The following is a 21,913-nucleotide window of genomic DNA, read 5'->3' as shown; positions in this document are numbered from 1 at the left end:
CTTTAAATTAAAAAAAATGTAAACAATAATATGATATGTAGATTGTATTGTATTTTAGCTTAACATTTGAAATTAATTTCCAGCATACCTTTCTTGATTGAGTAGCTTGTGAGAGTAAAGAGAAGCCGCCATGCCCCGCGACTTTGGATCGTTGCTTTGCCACTCGTCGCAGAAGGTCTCCATGGCACGTTCTCCATTCATGTATGAACCATGCCATATGAACTTTTGTGGCCTATTGGCAAAAAATATAGACAGTACACTTTAAAATATACTTTAGTAACAGACTTGAAGTTAGCTTGTTGATCTTTAGCTTATTTGCATTCCCTCAGGTGTCTTTGAGTGTGCAACGAATTGTGTAGTTAACTGTCAAAGTCAAGTTGTCAGTCAGTCAGTACATTATGCTCACCAGTTGGAGTCGGCCATTACGTTCTTATCGTTGAAGCTGTATATCCTGGGCGCTCCAGACATGAGACCACCGCTACCATCGAAAATCTCAGCGAACGACTTGAACAACATCTCGCCCCGCGTGTTCACTACAGGCAAGTGACGGTCCGAGTAACGCACCGTCGAGTCTAGGTTTTGGATTCTAAAAAACATCTCTATTTTGTTACTTATTTGAATTAAACAATGTGTATGTAAATAAAAAAGATACAAATATAGTGAAATTGAAAAGGTTTGTTAATCTATGTTATCTAAAAGACAAATCAATATTTTTGTAAGAATTTAGCTTCTTTATAGAATACCATAAATAGATAGAAGAGGGGAAGTCCCGTCCCCCGCCTGGTCCTATTTCTCTTCCCGTTTAATCGTTTTAAGCATAAAATGGGATAGGGGAAAGAAAACAGTGCTGTAAACAGTCTTCCGGAATGTACACGCATTAGACGAAACACAGAATTACTTCACGACGGGCGAGCCGGCACGTTTATGCAACAGATGTTGTTGTTGTTGGCTCTACCACTATGTATCTGTAGTCTGTTTGTAACAGCTTAGTTATAAAGTACTAAAGTTTTAGCTAACACCACCAAATTGGTGAAATAGCTACACCTTTTACACCAAATTTTAGTAACACCAGTACTAATCTCACCTCAAAACTTTTGGAATTACTAATATTATTTATATACTGATTGAATGCATCTTACCTACTGGTGAGTAGAGCTTTGAATGTACCCTTGAATCCAGCGCGGCGAGCCTGTCTGTAGCAGGCATAATCCGCGCGCCGCACGCCGTGCATGTCGCCCGATAGCGGCTCGTTAAGGGCGGCGAGTCGTAACTGCAATTTTATCATCAATTCGTCGTCATCACCTCATACAGGTCCCCACCGAGGGGTTCAAAATCGGTAAAACCGTTCGAGTTAAAGGGTGGTGCACAAAGTAAAAGACATACGGATCCGTTGGACAGAAATAGTTACATCTCTCATAAGAGGGACAGGGGGAGGGGATGATTTTTCATGCGTAATTATGAACAACTACCATCTATCAAATATAATACTTACAGTGGGTCCTAGTGATGTCGCAGGCGGGGAATTCTCAACTAAATTGGTATGAATGGGCAAGTGGACCAGGCTAGCAGCTGGCAACAGATGCGTCGGCGTCGTTGGCGCGGGCGGCGACGGGGCCGATTGTGTCACCAACGAACCGAGCTAGTGGGAAAATAAACTAAGTGAGGCAACCACCAATTCGAACCAGAGCTGAATCAAACCCATTTTTAATATTAACCTAGCATACGTTTGCTTAATTCCAATGAACCATTTTGATAGACGTACAAGTACAAAACCAAATCCAACGCGTCAACTTAATTATTTTTCATATTCGTTTCGTGTTTATGTCTTTTAAGGTCTATTTGTATACTTTTTGCTGAGTGAGAGTACTACTTCACGTAATAAATAATGACAATGATTAAGAATGTCATTCTAGATTTTATTGGAAAATAATGAAATTGTTCATTTTTACTTATTAATAACTTTACGTATAAAAAATTAAAAATTAAAATTTATCTTACTTCTTACATATAACATTAAATGTGAAAATTTGAATCCATCGATGGATGGATGTTTGTTATTACGTTTCTCCAAAATGGCTTAACGTGTGTATGAAATTTGGCACAGATGTAGAATATAGTCTGAAAGAAAGCATAGGATACTTCAATTATCTTGAAAAAGCTAGTAGGTAAATATTTACCAGAACATATTGCCATCCAGAATTAACTTTAACGAAGAGCGCTTGTTCCTCAGTGACATAAGCCAGTGCTCCCACTGGACTTGTTGACGCAAGCTGAAATTAAACACCATGTTTAGTATTTTATACTTTACTTATGTATTCCCGTAACAACTGTACAAACACATAATTTTATCCCACTCATTATCATAGACCTAACTTGTACTTTTCATCATATTCTAGGAAGCTCTCTATTCTAGAAACCTCCTCAAGCGAGAATCATCGTTTCGTCCGGTGGGACCGAACGACCTCCATAAGCGATAAACTCGAGTTAAAGAGAATTCTGTATAAGCGGGGAAAATATCGTGGTTTCTCGCTTATCCAGGTTCAGCTGTATATATATGAGGAGGGGTCCTCTGTTCATTAAAAGAAAGTAATGTATCTGCAACCTTTTAACTTATTCCAAATTTCGCTATATTTGCGTTACCCTGGTGTTTTATGTTCTGCTGCAATATGTTATCCAGATGTCTTGACAGTGTAAATAGAAAGTTGCAAATATGTCTTACTCTCATCATTTCTTCAGTAGTTTGGAATACAGCAGCGCTTGGTACTGTCGGAGCGGGTTTCGCATTATTTTCTTCATGATGACTCCTTGATTCCGTAGTTCCAAAAGCTGACAAATAAACATCATATTAAAATCAAAAGTCAAATTAAGATTTTTCTTTTTTAATAATGATAAAGAAGATTTAAATGTACACTTAGAAAGTTTAATTTAGTTCTATGTTTTTACCAAAAGGTTCCTTTCGAAGTCTTTGTTTTATAGTATTTTTTAACATGGATGCTTTTGTGCAATTTTATATTGCTTCAGTTGTAAAGGGTTATTGAGTAGTAAACATACAATCTTACAGTTTTAATACTTATAAGGTACTCGTATCTCTAAATAATATATATCGATATTGACAATTTTACTTACTTCCACGATCTCTAGATCTGTCTTTGAGATCTTTGAGTTCTCGCAAAGCTTTAAGCTCATCTAAAGGACTCTTTGCGACTATTCCAAGTAGCATGGAAAATAAACATTAGCGCATCATCATTTGTTTGTACTACTAAAGCATTCACAGAAAACATCTTGTAATTCTTGAACACTTTTCAGAGAGAGCGAGAGTGAATTTTTTTTGGAAATGTTCCTTGTCAAGTAACCTTTAGTAACAGCTAAACAGTTTCTTCTAATAATGCCTTTTATTGATATTGTATTAAAATAATTCGCCTTATATATTAATATTTTATTCTTACACATGATCAATATAAACTAAAAATAAAAACCAGTAAAGTGTTATTCGTAAAGTTAGTCCCCAAAAAGAGCCTCCAATTACCCGTTTTTACAAAAAAAAAAAAAAAAACGCAAATTTACTAAGAATTAATAACATGCAAATATTTTAAAGATTAATTGTATGGAATTTTTCACACAATTATTATTAAGTCCGAAATCTTTATAACTATAAATATAAATTTTAAATGAGTATTTAAAATATTGTTTACGGAAAAAGTGGAGTATGCTCATACTTGGTTTTCCATAAAATTTGGTGCTGCCGTGAGTTGGATATTCTTCGTAATAGCTTTGCCCTGGCTCGCCTTTTGGTCCTACGATAGATACGCCTGGAGAGCCGGGAGGTCCTGGTGGTCCTGGTGGACCAGGTACGTACTGCACAGCTTCAGTCCTCAACCCTGAAGTACCAGGGGGACCTGGTGGCCCCTGTTCGCCTTTGGTACCCGGCGTTCCATCTTCACCGCGATCTCCTTTCTCGCCTTTAAACTGTAGAAAAACATAAATTAAAAATGTTGTAAAATTAAAAAAATTTGAAATGATGGGAAAAAGATCAAGTAGAGATAGACGAGAGTAGACGTAAAATAGAGATTTTTTTGCCTTCCAAACTTCAATTTTATTTTTACTTTTTATTCATCCACTCAAGTTAAAGTACTTTTTCTTCAAATTTGTGATTTTGATTTTTTTATTTATTCAAACTGCATACCATGGAGTAGGGTATATTTTTAGGAAAAATAAACAGGAATTTATTGATTTCGAATTTGCATAAACAATCTTTAATCGTGGGCTTCTGAGACCAAAATCCATGTTTAAAACATAGTATTATCTGTTTTGACAAGGATAATTTATGCAGAGATTTCAGAAACCAACGGTAAGTGTAAAGGAATGCAACGGAATCTTGATCATTTACCCCTAGTTACGAGTGTGCATAACCTGTTCTGGTTATGGTACTCGTTCGCACTTTCAAATAAATGATGCGAATTATTTTGTGACAAGTCATTTTTAAGTTGTCAATAATTGTGTCAAAAAATTTATTCATGCTTTAAGAAGACGTCAGTGACAAAGGCTAAAAAAACTTGTTGAGTGTAGTGATAAGCTTCGAAGCGAAATACACAGTATAATCTATCACCAGTTTGAAATTAACATTAACAAAAAAAACCTAATGCAAGCCAAAAAATTAACTAACTCGACGTGAGTTAGTTGATTTTTTGGCATCCAATATTGGAGTTACAATACAGATATTTCCATAATTTTTTGCCACTATTAGCATACTTATTACGTAAGTAGTTATTATTGGTCCGATATTGTCCATCGTTCATTGGTCACCGCCAAATCATTTTTTATTAAAATTTTAGGATTCGGTAGAGAATTAAAAAACTCTGTCTACTTAAATATATTATGTTTACGTCATTTAATATATCGACATTTGAAAAGATTTATTGCACGTAATATCCGACATGTTTATTTCGTAGAAATATTATCTTTAAAATATATTTAAAAAAATAAAATGTTTTGAATAAAATTTTGCACGCTACGTAAACATCGCATTTTTAAATAATATTGTAATATTTTTAAATTTTGTATATAGTAAATAGATCTAACTGAACAGGTTTGTAGTTGAAAACTTTGAAATATATTTATTTTTACTAAAATAACTATTTAGATAAACTACTGACATTTCATACTTATTTTTATGTATTAAAATTATTAAGCCTAAAAAGTAACTTTAATGGAAGCGTTTACATTTTGTAACAAACATATTGTGTAAAAATATAATGAACCCAATAACGTTACAACGATATTATCTTACTTTATCATTACCGCGATGTGGATAAGGGTTATTCGCACTGTTGCTCTGCTACAGAGCGCACGTTAACGAGACCAGTGAAAAGTTTCTGCTTAAAATGTGGTATTTTTTGTTTGTATTTGTGATAGTGCTATATCTATATAATATTAGATCATTAAACTATTGGAAGAAGAGAGGTGTGAAACATGATGTTCCGATACCGTTTTTGGGGAATAACTTACGACAGTTTTTTCAACAAGCAAGTATGGCCATGTTAGCCACAGAAGCTTACAACAAATATCCAAATGAGAAAGTAGTTGGGTTCTTTAGAGGTATGAAACCCGAATTGGTAATAAGAGATCCAGAAATAGCAAAGAGAATTCTCGTAAGTGATTTCCAACACTTTTATGCCCGAGGCTTTAATCCTCATAAGACTGTTATAGAGCCACTATTGAAAAATTTATTTTTTGCCGATGGTGACTTATGGCGTTTAATAAGGCAACGATTCACTCCGGCCTTCAGTACGGCTAAATTAAAAGGTATGTTTCCTATTATTACTGAGCGAGCAGAAAAGTTACAAATCATCACAGAGGAAGTCTCCCATTTAGATTCATATGATGTTCGTGAATTAATGGCAAGATATACCACTGATTTTATTGGGACTTGCGGTTTTGGAATATCCATGGATTCTTTGAGCAATGAAAATTCCGAATTCAGAAGATTAGGTAAAAGAATATTTCAACGAACGCCTAAAGATGCTTTGCATGCAGCTCTGAAATTATTATTTCCGGAATTATGCAAAAATCTTCATTTCTTAGATCCACAACTTGAAAAATCTATGACTCTCTTGGTTCAAACTGTTATGAGAGATAGAAATTATAAGCCCTCGGGTAAAAACGATTTTATCGATCTCATGTTAGAACTAAAAGAAAAAGGTACAATAATTGGTGAATCTATTGAGAGAAGAAATAGCGATGGATCTCCGAAAGTAGTTACATTGGAAATGACAGACATGATAATGATAGCTCAAGTCTTTGTATTCTTTGGAGCCGGTTTCGAGACATCATCTACAGCATCCAGTTATACATTGCATCAATTAGCTTTTAACCCAGAATATCAATTAAAAGTGCAAGAAGAAATTGATCAAGTGTTAAAAAAATATGATAATAAAATTACTTATGAAGCAGTAAATGAAATGACTTATCTAGAAAAAGCTTTTTATGAAGCAATGAGAATGTACCCATCGGTAGCCTATATTGTTAGAATGTGTACATCACCAAAATATACCATTCCTGAAATTGGTGTTACAATAAACGAAGGTGTAAAAGTTATGATTCCAATACAAGCTATGCATAACGATATGAAGTACTTTGAAGACCCGGAAAAATTCAACCCCGAAAGATTTAATTTGGGAAGAAAACAATTTAAGAATGTGTTTTTACCTTTTGGTGAAGGTCCAAGAGCATGCGTCGGTAAGTATTGATATTATGCAACTTTTATTAAGTAATAACCAATAAAATCAGAGGCAGAGTTATGAACCTAATGTAAGAAATAACCTAATGAGCATAAGAAGAATTAACAAGAGTCAAATCGGATTCAATTAAAACATTGTTCATACTCGATCGTTTACCGCAATGTAAGATTAGATTGAAGCAGCTGATAATGATTTTAGGATATTACTTATACTTAATTAATTACTATTTACTAATTTGTGTAAAAAAAATTATAATTGACGAATAAAGATTTACGTTCTACAAAATTGTCGTCGTCGTTTTTATATACATAACGGCCTTTTTAGTTTTACACAGTTTTAAATTCTAAAACACGCTATTTAGTTGTGACGTAAAATCTATGTTATATGTGGTATTTAAAAATACTCGTATTGCTAGGATATTATTATGAGTCTCGTGGTAAACGACGAGGCATGCCATTTAAAAACTTGTTATTTTTTATCTAGTATTTCGATAAACGTCTTGTCATCTGCTATTATTAAAATCAGCTACTCTAGTGGGTACAGAATTCGTATACTGGACAGATATGGCTTTTTGGTTGCTGACATTATCTTAACTTAGTGACCTAATAAAGTTGGTATACAGTAACAGCATATTCTTAAGACCCTTTTTGAATAACTTATTAGTTATATTTGATATAGCTTATTAGCTTTGGATGTTATTTCTTTCATTCGCATAGTCGTATTTTTATTAGGTTGTTAAAAAATATATTCTTTTAATTTTATAGGTGAAAGACTGGGACAGATGCAGTCCATGGCAGGACTTGCAGCAGTTTTACAGAAGTTTTCCGTGGAACCTGCAAAATGTAGCGTGAGATATCCGAAGCCGGAGCCTACAGCGATTGTTGCCGAAAGTTTTGTAGGCGGATTGCCTCTTAAAATAAGGAAGAGAGCATCATAATATTATGTTAACAGGATTACTAATACGAAAGTAATGCTTAAGCTTTAGGTACTTTTCTGGTTAAAGTAATTATAAATTTTAAATATTTTACTTGCCATTGAGACATCGAGAATGTTGACTCCAGGATCCCCTTTTTCACCCTTGGGTCCAACAGGTCCAGGTGTACCCGGGGGACCAAGTGTTCCTGGTCGTCCCTAAACATAAATCAAAATGAGACAATTACGTAGTATTATAATTAACACAATACAATATTTATTATTTGTAATAGCCTATTACCTTGACATTCTTATTTGGAGGCGTGAAGAAAAAAATATAAGTGTGATAAATTTTATAATATTAGTTAAAAACTTAACAATGTTGTTTATATTGTGATACTTTGTAAATTAAGATTAAAGATTTTTTGTTTAAATCATTTGTTATTTCACTCACCATCCACCCAGGGAGGCCTATTTCTCCCTTTTCGCCTGTCCGTCCCGGGGTTCCCGGAGGGCCTTGGATACCTTGGAGTCCTCGAGGCCCAGGAGGGCCCGGCCTTCCTCTTCTTCCACGAAGACCAGGCTCTCCTTTGTCTCCCTACATACATTTAATTATTTAATCACAAACTTAAAATACTAATTTATTATCATCTAAGTCTAAGGTTTTATTTTATCCAATATCCTTTTACTCAATAACATCCAAATAAAGGTAGCAGTTTTAAAACCCAACGTAATTCCTTAATTACACTTAAAGTATGAATTTCTATGCAGAAAAGTATGAAAAGGGACAATTGTTTTACAAATTAATTCATACATATTTTACCTTCGCATTCTAAATTTTAGTGTGTTTACCTTTATAGTTATTATGTCGGATCCTGATGTTGTGACGCTGACTGGCCCCGGAGGTCCTCTCTCCCCTTTATCTCCCTTCAGTCCCGGTACACCTGGAGGACCGGCAACTCCCGGCATCCCTGATGGTCCGATGTCCCCTCTTTCACCCGGTTTCCCATCTTTGCCAGGAAACCCAGGAGTACCATCATTGCCTTGGGCCCCTTTTTCGCCCTGTCAAAAGTATTTGCTTTATTTAGTGTATTTATCGATGCTAGAAATATTCTAATTTCTGCAAATATACTATTCTGTAGGTAAGAAAACAAGAAAATTATTGTTTGGTAATTGTACCTTTTCACCTTTTACACCTTTTTCCAGTTGTATATCTTGTTGCCCTAAAAGAAAATACGTTTAAAATCATTAGGTGTTGTAGTTTAAATATTGTTAATGAGAAAAATGTATGTATGTTCTGTACCAGTGAATAAATGTTCGCTGCGTCCAGTCAAACTATCGACGGCCGGTGTGGGTGGACCAGGCGGGCCCGGTAAACCTCGTTCACCTAAAAAAATGTAATTCTTCTCTGATTACGTCTTCAATAGAATAATGATTGCTCAAGAAATTAATTTTACCTTTTTCCCCTTTCTCAGCAGATCGACCATTTGCCCCAGGTAAGCCCGGTCGGCCATCGAGACCTGGACTGCCACGTTCTCCTTTAGGTCCTCGATCACCTTGAGGGCCCGGATGCCCCTAGAGAAACGCAATATTATCCACTAATAAAGAATAAAGACACAAAACGGTAAACATACAAGAAGACGTAGAGTAAGTAGACATAACGCAAGAAGCACTTTATGAATAAGTCGAATATTCAGCTAAAAACTAATTAATTACTATATTCTAATTCATCATTTTAAATTCCACTAACATGTAAAATTAACTTACGCGGTCACCTTTAGCTCCGTTCTGACCCGGTTGTCCTCGTTCACCTTTGGGCCCGGTGAAACCTCTTTCTCCTTGCAACCCCATTGGACCCGGTTGACCGGCATCGCCTTTAGGTCCTGGCGCACCGGGACGACCAAGAACTCCGCCGTATGATCCCATCAGCGATTCCTTTTGAAAACAATAACTTCTTTAAAGTTAAAAAGAAAATTCGAGTCAAATTTCCATACAAAGGTAAATATTAAATGCTGTTAGTCATCGTTGTTGTTGTTTTTAACGCTCTTATCATATGAAAATCGCACAAGGATAAAAAAAAAAACTTGGGTTCGTCTGGCATTCTACAAGTATTACGAGTCATAATATTAATAGTTTGAGTCATAACATTTTATGTTAATATTTCTTTGTCTAGAAATTTGATCAAAAAATATATACAAACACAACTAACATATACAATTAACACTAACGTTATTATTACTTTGTACAGCATACATTTGCAACAAAGTATACAAGGAAGTTGATATTTCTTTCTTACACGCGCCAGTAATTATAGCTTGAATAATGGTTATTAATTGTATACTATCACTATTAGTGATGGTTATAGTGATTTAATGGTTGTAAATTAGCCAAAGTTATAATACTCGTTTTATGGAAATAAAGCTAACTGTTAGGTATCAACAAACTAGCAGTCGCCTGCGACTCCGTCAGCGCGGAGAAAAAAAAATTAATTGGTAGCCTCTGTGTTTTTCCAGCTTACACAGCTTCAGTTGTACAGCTATGCCAAATGATTACAGAACTATAATTAATGTAAACTAGTCAAACTTTGTAAAAAAATAGTGGTCGGTTGCCAAAGCCGAAACACCTGCACAGTATATTTTCAAATATGGGGGCGTCCATAAATTACGTGAGGTGTTTTTTTTAATTTTCTGCCCCTCCCTCCCCCCCTGGTGAGATGTCGTGAGATTTTATTCAACCCCCTCCCCCATCTCCCAATCTCACGTGAGATTTTTCAAAATGTGAGTTTCTTACGTAAACGCGTTGGATTGTCATTGTAAAAAGAAAAAAACAAATTTGCTTCGTGCTTTTATTTACGACTAGTTATGACTAGTAATCAATGTTGCTGAGAGTTTAATTATAAGTGTAATAAAAATTTAACAATAGAATACTTAAATCTTAACTACTTAGATTAAAAAAGAGTATCTACTCTAATTCAGTCAATGGAGAATCATGCACGGTCTCAAGAGAGACTATTGGAACCAACATGTCCATATGATTTTCAGTAAAATCATCTGATCCTTCAACTTCGTTCTGATCTAGCCACTCTAAGCCATTGGCACTTGCACAAAGTAATTCATTAGCTCGTCTTGTGACAATCCGTGAGGGTCGCACTTTTCGGAACATACGCGCTTGCTTAGCTGGTACAATGTGGGCTGATCGCCTGTGCTCTGCAGCTCTTGTGCTAGATGCAAAGTAAACTAACTAAACTTTTTTATTACTGTTAAATAAAATTTTCTCTCAGTGTATAAAACAAATATGGTGGTTTGACAGTAAGTAAATGTATAACGTCGAAGTATGAATGAAATTATTTTCTATTGAACGAATTAGTGAATGATCTTTATCGTATTACGATTACGCTTAAGATTAAATCTTATGCATGTACAATCTGGATTAAATGGACCAAAATAGTATAATTTTTTTTTGTTTCAATCAGAAAAAAAATTGCGTGATATTTGCCGAGACCCCCCCTCCCTCCAACGTAAGATTAGATGAGATTTGACTCGACCCCCTCCCCCCTTTAAACACCTCACGTAATTTATGGACGCCCCCTATGGTATATTTTTCAAAGATTTATTATGAGAAGTTTCAGTTCTGTATTTTGGCAGTAGACGTCTCCTAGCTAAAGTGAGGAATTTGTAAGTATACATAGTTACACATTAAGACAATCTTTCAATGGAAAAAGTTATTCGGTATCGCATTTGAAACTTGAACAACTTTTTTTGAGACAGTTATCAAAAAAATGATGGTTGTTTTTTGAAAGATCTTATTTCGGATTATTTATTGTGTCCTACTTAAAGAAGAAATCTCATTTAAATTAGCATAAATAAGACACATTTTAACTCAAAGCAAATTACCCGTGTATCTAAATACGAGTAAGATTTGTTCTAACAAACTGCTACTTTTAATGAAAACTATATTATCATAGTTTCTGTGCCTTACCTTATAAATTTGTCTCGGCTTCCAGTTTGACTGAATAAAAGACAAATAAATAACTAGAATTAACATAATATACATTGAATAAAGGTTAACACGGAATCGAAAACTCCTTGCCTATCCGGTACCGGCTCGCGTAGCGTCCGGTTGGCGAGGTGTCGGCGATCCATCCACTTGCTATGAGCCCACGAAATTTGATTGTACAGTAAGACCCCACTATTCGCGGCGTTTACGTTCCAAAAATTTGCCACGATCCAGGAATCCACGTATGTGTAATAGCAATTTGTATTAAACTGTGGCTTAACTTTGCAAGATGTCGAGAAAAAGTGAATTTGAGATGGGATTAATGTACACAGATTTTTTTCAAACAATGTAAAATACATTAGAATTACTACAGTCAGTCTTTGGTAGGAGTTGTTGTGCTAAATGAAAAGAAATTAAAAAAAGGCGGCGTTGGTAAGAAGGTCACACGTGAATCGGTAATACAAGACACTAATATAGACAGGATATATTGTCTGAAACCGAGAATAGTAAAATATTTTTCCGTGAATTCGGGAATTGGTCACAATGTTTTCATCCGCGAATTTTGTAACAGCGTGTAACGGAATCACTAATAAGAATACTTTATTATTAATTACCTGAATATATGTATAAATTTAATATATTTTATGAACCTATTGTTTTATAAAAGCAGCTTAACTCCAAATATTTTTTTGCTCTGTTATATAAAGCAACAAATACAATAGTTTTCATACATGTTATAAATATCTATGTAGGAATATTATTATAAAACGGATAGAAAAATATTAACGTATAAATTGAGAACCCATATAATTGAGAAAAATAGATCAATAATACGATACTAAAAATAAATCAATAATAGTACGATATTGTAGACAAATTATGGAAGATATATGTTACTACTTACCTCGAAATTACTATAGTCCGAAGGTCCGGGAGGTCCGGGTGGGCCTGGTTGGCCCGGGTTACCCGTTCTCCCGTCCACCCCCGGCTCCCCTTTAGGTCCAGGTTGACCCTCAGGACCGCGTGGTCCTACATCCCCCCTCTCCCCTTTTTCCCCTCGCAGTCCCGCTGGTCCTCTTTCACCGGGTATCCCTGGCTGGCCCTAAAAATAATATCAGAATGTAAAAATGAATATAGTAAATTAGATGAACTTAGATATCATGTATATGTTGTTACTTCATAAGAATTCTTATAAGAAGGAAGTTTTAAAGAAACAGCACCACCATCCGGCACGCACACAGACGAAACGTGGAATTGCTTCCACTTTACGTATGTCTTCTGTGTGGTCATATTATAATACCAGTCGAGCCAGCCAATTCATTTAATAGATGTTGGCGTCTACCATTGTTGGTGTTTTTGTAATACCAATTGCTTAGCACATTTTTTTCGAACATTGATAAACTTTCTTTACATTCTTCGATTGGTGATTTCAAGTAGTTCTTTAGTAACATTGGAAACTTACCGCGATGCCGGGTGCACCGATCCTGCCTTCGATACCCATCATGCCGGGAGGTCCGGGAGGTCCTCGGAGCTCTGGAGCCTTTTCCAACAGTGACAGTATTACGCTCGCATTGCAACTGCACTGTCCCGGGGACACATAATGCTCCCCGAAGATTTGCTGTAATAAAATAAATAAAAGAAAATCGAATTCACGTATCATATCAAATTTATTTTACTTTGTTGATTTTTTATGTTTTTTTCGGTTTTTTGTAAACAACAACTTAACTCACAATTTAATAAATAGGTTTAGATACAATTGTGTATTTTTATCATACAACCATGATAAAAATTACATACCTTAACTTCGGTCTTCTGCAAGCCATTTAAAAGAAACATAATTTTTATTAATATATAAGGAATTATAAAAAAAAAACTACTGTTGAACGAACAGTTTTTGTTTAATTTAATTTAAAACGTCCCTCGGATGAAATATTAAATAAGAATATTATATTAATTTTAACTATACATAAAAAATTGGGAAAAAAAGATTCATGGAATTCTATGATTTAATTGACTTTGAACTAAGTCAGTAGTTTTTTTTATATCCGCTACCCAAAGACATCAACAGCATTATGTATTAGAACTGCGTTGCCTATTTATATTGGACTGTGTGAGGAAGAACTGAAAAACGATACCTTACTATGTTTTCTTATTAATCTAGATCGTCGATTGCACCTTCCCTCATAAAAAAAGATTGGAGAGGGAAGATAGACTAGAATTAGCCTCCGCTACCACGTTTATGGTAACAATGCGTTTAAAGTCGATTTTAAATTGCTTCTATAAACAGGTGTTTTAAATCATTAGAGCGTGACGAACAAAGTATCTCGTATTGTGAACTTTAAAGGTTCCGCTCCATAAGTTTTATCGGAAATTTAAAACAGTTCAGGATCATCACGTTTGAATTATGTTAAAAATGAATTTTAAAATACTCGATTTAATTTTTATGCAAAATTACAACCCTATAAGAAATTTTTTATGATAAAAAGTACAATATTAAAAATTTAAAGCTAGTTTTCGTAATATTCGAATCTCGACGATTTTATTAGCTAAGATATTCACGTAATACTATGTTAAAGGGTTAGTACAAAACGCGCGTCGCCGACATTTCTATCTGTGATCGCCAAAGAAAGTCGCTTGCAACCTGTTTGTGAAGATCGTCATGAAAAAAGTTGTTGCGATTTTCAAAATGGCAGATCAAATTTATTGACTATATATATACGACTCTTTTCGACGAAGTTTTACATTGTCTTCTGTCCGAGGGGCCTATATATACAAGTAGTATATAATATTTTTGACGAAACTAACTCCATCCCTCAAGTGACAAATTACAGATAAAAGTTATGTCATACACGACTGTTACGGTTCGAAATGTGGCCGGTGAGCGAAATCAAATAAATCAATACCTCAAAACGAGCGTTGGAGCCGCGCCAAGAGCTTAATAAACTTTGTTAGAGCCTCAACGTTAAATTCACTTCTCAATGTGAAGTACACCAAGTTTCCGTCTAATTGAATTATTAGAACATTTTAAGGACCTGTTAAAGAATTTGTTAACTATTTTCAGTCAGTCATATTTGCTAATCGCAAATATACAGGCGCTAAATATAATAATAAGTCATTAATAATGATTAGGAACAATGCGTCTAGATTTCAATATAATTCTAAAATATATAGGATTATAATCAGGTAGGTTCCAAGTAGTAAGCGTGAAAGTTCAATCGCCCAAACAAAAGAATGGCATCTTTCCTTTCAGAATAACAATACATTAGTAGTTAGTAGTCAATTTAAATTTATTTAAAAATAAATTAATTTTGATTCCTATTTAAAACGTAGTTACAAATATGAGAATGCGAATAATAATATAATTGAAAATAAATTTACTATATTAACCTACTTTACTTCTATCTGATCAGATAAAAACTTATCGATAATGAAATTGGAATAAACGGATATTATCTCACAAAAGCAGTAATAGGTGATATAAGTTCTATTTATCGATTTTTACTGGTATTGAAAGCAGTTTTATATTTAACCTACTTGAATAGCATTAAGCAACACTGTATTCGGAAGTAGTTCAGAATTCTTCTGGTAGTCACCTGTTTTTTGATGTAACAAGTGGGCAAAGGAGCAGCGGGAACACCGAAGTGATCATCGCCGCAAATGAACATTCACAATATCAGAGGAACTGCTGATGTGTTGACACCCTTTAAGAAAGAGGCACGGTCGCTTCTTGAAGAACCCTAAGTCGTAGTCATATCTCAAGTAACTTGTTCGCCGTAATTGAGTTTTCGTTTTTGAATTCATTCTTCACATCCCCTTCAAGTCTTTTAATGGCTGCTGTAGTTTTCATTACTTGTCACGATTTGATGTACTTATGATATAAGACACAAACAACCGTGCAAATTTTTTATTTAATTTCTTTAAAGAGGGACAATTGTCATCCGTGATGAGTGTTTCGACAGTAGATTTTTTTTAAATCATATTCATCATCACATCATCCCATCTCTGTCAAAATCCTATCTTTTCTTTACAAGATAAAGAAGGGTGGAAAGGGAAAGGAGACTAGAATTAGCCTCTGGAACGAACACTAATCAGTTGAAACGCGGAATTGCTTTAATTTCACGTCTGTCTTCTGTACAGTCGAGAGCGAGTCGGCCATATCGAGAAACAGAAGTTGTTGTGTGCTGGCCTCTACCACAGTTAAATAAAAGCAGCCTTGAATATGCAATATTGCATGCTTTGATTAATCAATATCTCGATTCAATAAAATGAGTAATAAAAATTTATTGTTCTTAATCAATCGAATCAAACTTTACCACTAAGAGCCTTGGCTTGTATGCACTTGTAGAGGCAATTGTGACATTGTTTATTATACAAGAGTCATCTAAATAGTCGCTTGACCTAATATTTTGTTATATCTTTTACGTCATAAGTGCTAGCAGAGCTCAGTAACGACTAATAGAAGTTATGGTGAAGCAGTAGTTCTGAGAAATATTGGTATAATTTAATTTGGTACAAACATTTGCTAGCTATATCACAAAGTGGCTAATACTTCTACGAAATGCATTAAACTAAGACTGTGATATAGTCTTAATATTAGGTAATTCATTTTATTTTAGGCATATTTGACTATAATCGCTTTGTCAAAATTGCAATCTCAATTAATTCCTTCGCCTAGAAATTGACACTGAAAACGTGAGTTAAAACTGAAACTAATTGTCCAATCGTATCTTTACTTTTAGCAATTAACAGACTGTTATAGTTATTACAGTAAACAGTAATTATTCCTTAATGCAGTTAGTTTATTGGGCAATACAACTTCTGTACTATGTTTCAAGATAACGTAATACTAGGATTTTAGTTAGAATAGAATAAGAGAAAATATAAAATATACTTACGCCATCTCCTGATCCAGAAAACTCGTGTACTGGCACTGTCCCAGGGGTCCCCGGTGGGCCCGGAGGTCCCGGTGGTCCTGGAGGGCCTCTGATCGATTCTCCAGGCGGCCCCTAAACAAAACAAACAAGTATAAAGAACACACTGATTGTATGTTATATACCTACTTGTATAGGTAAATATAATCTTGATAAATTACTGAATAATCGTAATAAAACATAAGTCGAAAATACCATATATTTCTACAGAACACCTTTACAGATCATAGTATTTTTTATTTGAACAATATTTAATGTACTATGTAGTACTTGCACAATAGTAATATATTTCATGTACGTGTGTTTTGGCAGTGGAAAACGTTAGTTTATATGAAACAATAAAATGTTTTCAAACATATTTATTAATAGAACGGTGTTATGACTATGAGTGTGCAATATGAATCAAGATTTGTTTTCTTGCCCTTGGTCCGCGATCTCCTTTTTCTCCTCTCAGTCGCGGTGAATATCCTGAAATCAGAAGAGAAGCATTGACACGAATTTGTTATATTTATGTCATTCATAATTGTGTAAATAAAAATTGTAAGCTGTTCTAATTTAAACAATGTGTTATGTACTTTTGTTAAAGTATATAACGAGAATTGAAGTAATTGTATACATACTAAGTAATGAATTTAGTAATTAAACATAGAGTTCTTTTAACATAATCCTAAAATTATTCCACAGAAACATTTTGAAATGTTTAAATTTGAAACGTGAAAGTTTAATACCAAAGCACAGTTATCACATCTGATAATGCCATAGGGGCTGTTGTGGCAACATGAAAACAACTTTGTTTAAAAATTTACTGCAATTCACGAACATTTTAACTCATAATTCATTTGAAGTACTATATTTCAAAGATAAATTGGTAAGGTTTATACCAAAATGATATTGTATAACACTTAAAATGAATTTTTCGATCATAACATATCCGATTTTGGTCAGATAATATTCTTATTTGTTTTAAAAAATTAATTTATAGTGATTGTTCATTGTGCTCAAGAATATTGTCCATCCACGAGTATTCTGCATAGATTACTATAAAACAATTTAACAAACAATATTAATACAGTCAAAATCTGTTATAACGACATCGAAGGGACTACTCATATTGAGTCATAAAAACCGATAGTCGTAACAACCGGTGACAGGTATTAATAGGAAAGATATGTATATAACATTCAGCCAGGACCTTTGATTTTGGTCAATTTAACCGGTATGTTGTTCTAAACGATGTTGCCATAAACGGTTTTGACTGTATTGACAAAAAGATAGATCACTGATAAGATTTTTCGCTGTTAATCACCATTGCTTTAAATTCCACTTAAGATTAAGATTTACGGAGCTATTGTTATTTGATTATAATAAGTGAAGATCGCAGTACCGTCTTCAGTAATATTATGTTAAATTTAGAAAAGTAATCAGTCGCACCGTCTAGTCCCGGCGGTAGGGGCGGAAAGGGCGGCGGCATGGTACCATAGCGACCGGACCCCTCGGCATCCCCCTCCTCTTGGTCCACCTGAATCAAATGTAATTAATTGATGACCCCAAATTAGATCCGACTTTTATGAATAAATTATACATTTAAAAAGTAATAATTTTTCTACGCTTCAGCACAAAATTAGCAAAGAAATCATATTCAATTTACGGCCACGTTCATTACGAAATTTAATTTACGATTGACTGATTGTATGATACTATATATATAGTATCATAGTATAATAAATACTAACTAATAAAATCACTGGATGTCGCAAGAGACTCCGTCTGCGCGGTTAAAAAAAAAAAAAAACTATTTCATCAAGATCCGTTGAGCCGTTTGATACCTTCTAACAAACATCCATACATCCATCCATCTTATCTTTCGCATATATAATATTAATAATTAGTAACAAGTAAGATAATTACAATGGACCTTACTAACTTATCGATATAATTTAACCATATTATATTATTTATTGCCGTCTGTTACATAATTTGTATGGATCGGGTTAAAAACGCACAAATGTTTTAGTTCAATAACGCAGGTATTGCTTGCTCACATTCATTAATTTATCCAATTTCATCATCATCATCTCCTTGACCTTGTCCCACATACGTAAGGTCGGTGCACCAGGTTCCCGTCCTCCAAATGAATCTGTCTGCCGTCATCTCCATTGTCACCCCCTTCTTGATCATGTCATCTTTCACGCAATCCATCCATCTCTTCCTAGGCCTACCTCCTATCCTCCTATTAATTTATCCAATTAATTAAACGAAAAAATTGTGATTCGAATATCGCATAACCAAAACCTGTATAATGGTTTAGTACATGTCAATTTCTGATAGTAGACACGATGATTAATTTAGTCTTCTTGGAGATTAATTCCGAAGATACTTGTGACAATAGAGTACACATTGACTTTTGAAATATTTAAAATGTTAGTCGCAATTTGTGTTAACTCTTAACTAGCTTGGTACTATGTCTCGTTAGTTCAGTAATTGAGGCATTGTCTTTTATCCCGGTTTAGAATGAACTTTATAATAATGCTACATAGTCCTGATTGACGTTTATTTGTTTGTCCTGATATAAACTACTGAGAGATTTAACTTTATTTTATTTAAATTGATAATTAATATCGATACATTTTTTAAAACAAATTAAATGTTTTTTTTTGTCAATTTCTGAATCTGCATCTGCAGTATTTTTATATGAGATCGAATAATCGAAACTTACTTCTATTACATTTTTTACATCGTATTGTGTCATACATCAAAATAAACAATTTTTATATTCGAAAAATGAAACAAGTATATTAATTAAATAAAAATAAACCTGAACATCAAATCGTTATACACGCAAGTGATACAAAGCGAACTATATAATATAGCGCGAATATAGCGAACGTTATAAACGCCTGTGTTTGTATGTTTGCTCGACCGAACAAAGGTTCTAAAACATACGAGTAACATAATGTACCCCTGGTTATGTTACCAAGAGCTTCTTGAGCGTTTGATTACAGTATCGGAAACAGAGAACTCAAGACGAATACGTAATTTGTGTGTCTGCCTTTCGAATATATGTAAGGTCGACGAGTTTCAAACCCTCTTTTCATGTGCGTCTAATCAAGTGCCTTGTTATTTGTGTGCCAAAAGAGGAAATGAAAAAATAATAAGATTTACGAAATACGAAATATTCCTTTCGAGTACTGGTTTAGTTTTTTGTCGTATAAATGTACGGAATAAACACAAATTTATTAAGGAAATGATCAATTTGGAATACAAATAGAACGCAAATAAGTACCTAATTTAATACGAACCTTTGATAATACCAAGATACATATTGTTTGATAATGGTTTGTCAATTTCATGGTTGAATTCTTCTTAGCCATATTGCTCATTGTTCACTGATGGACACAATGTTATGTCCCAATTATAAAATTGTACTCTTTACCTAAGCTGTCTTTGACATACAACTATCAAACAATATCTATAGTTTGATCTTGTTTTTTTTAGAGACGCATCATTTTGCGCATGACTTAGTGAATAGCGAAAGCGATGTATCACCTCATTCACTCCTTTCATTGATTTTTGAGAAATTAAACGGTTATTACAGTGACCTTCGTAAATGGACGTATCGTATCGTGTAAATTAGATTAGGTCAACGACCATCGATTATCAGAAAGAGGGTTCGGTGGCGATAAATTTCAGTATCTAACTCGAAAAGTCAACATCATACGATATAACACAGGATGTAGACATTTGAAAAGGCGAGTATGTAAGTACTAATTTATCCACACGAAATTTCTTAAATGGTATGAGGAATTTCATATTGGGTTCGTAACGGGATAGAATTAAATTACAAATGCCTTTGTCAGTATTCACATTTGTCGTTTACATTTTAATGGGTTTGTATTTTTAACTAAATTCACTAATTTATTTTACAACTAGCTGTCGCCCGCGACTCTGTTCGCGCGGCATTAAAAAAAAATCTTAATAAGCCTATGTGTTCTTCCAGACTACGTTCTACTCGTACATCTATGCCAAATTTCATAAAGATCCGTTAAGCCAAACATCCATCCATCCATCCATATGAACAGTCGCATTTATAACATTAGTAAGATTAATTAAACATCATGCATTGTGTTTTTACTCGTTTATTGGCATTATTTATAACAGAGTAAAGAGCGTCTGTGGCTCAGGGGTAAAGCACTTGAATTGCAATCTGCAGGTCCTGGATTCGAATCCCGCCATGTACCAATATGTTTTTCGAGTTTCGATTTACACCGTGATGTAACCTGCACATATCTGAGAAGAAATTCAAAGACATGTGTGAAGTCAATCCGCAATGGGCCAGCGTGGTTGACTATGGCCTAGTCACCCCTAACTTGGGGAGGCTCCAAGCCGCTCAGTGGGGACGTATATTGAATTGATGATGATTAATAATCTTAAATTTTAGACATATTTACTAAGTAGTGGCTACATTTTCTCGCTTTTGCTGTCTGTCGTGTTTGAATGTTTCATATTGTTTACTAGTACTTGATTAACAATCTTATTACAATATTTTCGAATACAATATGTGTAACGCCTAATGTCTGTCACGTACTATCAAATATTACATCATTATGATCTAAATTAAGAGATGTTATCATATCTAAGATTACATAAATTGGCGAGTTATATTATGATGCATTTGCTGTTGACGTTCATTAAAATACATTCTGTAAGGATAACCGTAAAGCGGTCATTGACTGTACGAACATCAATGATAATGGTATGAAGACTTTAGTTGTCTAGACTGACATTTACTAAATTAATTGTAGTCATAAAAGCTTTCGTCTCTTACAAAGATATGATTCACTTTTTATTCAGATGACTAGGGTTTAAATAAGACGTCTATCGCCGGTAACCAAACGGGAAAAGTAAAAACAATTCTTAAATAAAATAAACTGTCGCACAAAGGATCGTTAAGCTTAGCGTAGGCTCAAGAAACCTACATTCATATAACAAATCTGAGTGCTGCAGTTAATCTAAAAAAAAAATATCAATCCTTCGATGAAATTTAATTGAATATGAGTTTATTCAAGCTAATTTTGTGCTATAAAAAATAATAAACGACAATCACATTGTTGTTAAATCATTTTGAAAATACTTTATCCCCGTTCTTACAAAGTGCATTAGGAGACATCACAAAACAATGTTAGTACACAAAAATAATGTGATATAAAGCGATTGTGTTAAACAGAAAAAAAAAAAAATTAAATTAATCACCAAAAAATTGTCAATGTCAATTTCGTCTCCACCGCTGCCGTTACCGATCTCCTGTTAAAATGTAACGATAAGAAAAATAATAAAACA

At 34.1% G+C, this 21,913-nt stretch overlaps 2 protein-coding genes across 2 annotated transcripts in view; one reads left to right on the top strand and one right to left on the bottom strand.

The window, feature by feature from the left end:
- LOC106713797 (collagen alpha-1(XVIII) chain) overlaps nucleotides 1-21,913 on the bottom strand; it is a 107,402-nt gene that overhangs the window by 1,389 nt on the left and 84,100 nt on the right. Inside the window, exons 5-24 of the mRNA XM_045680278.1 lie at nucleotides 21,827-21,877; nucleotides 18,008-18,095; nucleotides 16,998-17,044; nucleotides 16,541-16,651; nucleotides 13,108-13,263; nucleotides 12,550-12,747; nucleotides 9,417-9,584; nucleotides 9,107-9,224; nucleotides 8,953-9,036; nucleotides 8,829-8,872; nucleotides 8,502-8,711; nucleotides 8,104-8,247; nucleotides 7,770-7,868; nucleotides 3,717-3,966; nucleotides 2,720-2,826; nucleotides 2,178-2,270; nucleotides 1,493-1,639; nucleotides 1,140-1,270; nucleotides 407-586; nucleotides 89-232 (exon numbers count right to left, since the gene is read on the bottom strand). Coding sequence (XP_045536234.1) covers nucleotides 89-232; nucleotides 407-586; nucleotides 1,140-1,270; nucleotides 1,493-1,639; nucleotides 2,178-2,270; nucleotides 2,720-2,826; nucleotides 3,717-3,966; nucleotides 7,770-7,868; nucleotides 8,104-8,247; nucleotides 8,502-8,711; nucleotides 8,829-8,872; nucleotides 8,953-9,036; nucleotides 9,107-9,224; nucleotides 9,417-9,584; nucleotides 12,550-12,747; nucleotides 13,108-13,263; nucleotides 16,541-16,651; nucleotides 16,998-17,044; nucleotides 18,008-18,095; nucleotides 21,827-21,877 — 2,570 coding nt within the window. The remainder of the gene's footprint in view (nucleotides 1-88; nucleotides 233-406; nucleotides 587-1,139; nucleotides 1,271-1,492; nucleotides 1,640-2,177; nucleotides 2,271-2,719; nucleotides 2,827-3,716; nucleotides 3,967-7,769; nucleotides 7,869-8,103; nucleotides 8,248-8,501; nucleotides 8,712-8,828; nucleotides 8,873-8,952; nucleotides 9,037-9,106; nucleotides 9,225-9,416; nucleotides 9,585-12,549; nucleotides 12,748-13,107; nucleotides 13,264-16,540; nucleotides 16,652-16,997; nucleotides 17,045-18,007; nucleotides 18,096-21,826; nucleotides 21,878-21,913) is intronic.
- LOC106713798 (cytochrome P450 6B2-like) lies at nucleotides 5,333-7,740 on the top strand. The gene is made up of 2 exons (XM_045680279.1): nucleotides 5,333-6,735; nucleotides 7,502-7,740. The coding sequence occupies exons 1-2, from the start codon at nucleotides 5,382-5,384 to the stop codon at nucleotides 7,672-7,674; spliced, it is 1,527 nt and encodes a 508-aa protein (XP_045536235.1). The 5' UTR covers nucleotides 5,333-5,381; the 3' UTR covers nucleotides 7,675-7,740.

The sequence above is a fragment of the Papilio machaon genome, chromosome 12, assembly GCF_912999745.1.
Source record: "Papilio machaon chromosome 12, ilPapMach1.1, whole genome shotgun sequence".
Classification (NCBI taxonomy): domain Eukaryota; kingdom Metazoa; phylum Arthropoda; class Insecta; order Lepidoptera; family Papilionidae; genus Papilio; species Papilio machaon.
This window is presented reverse-complemented; position numbering and strand designations above follow the sequence as displayed.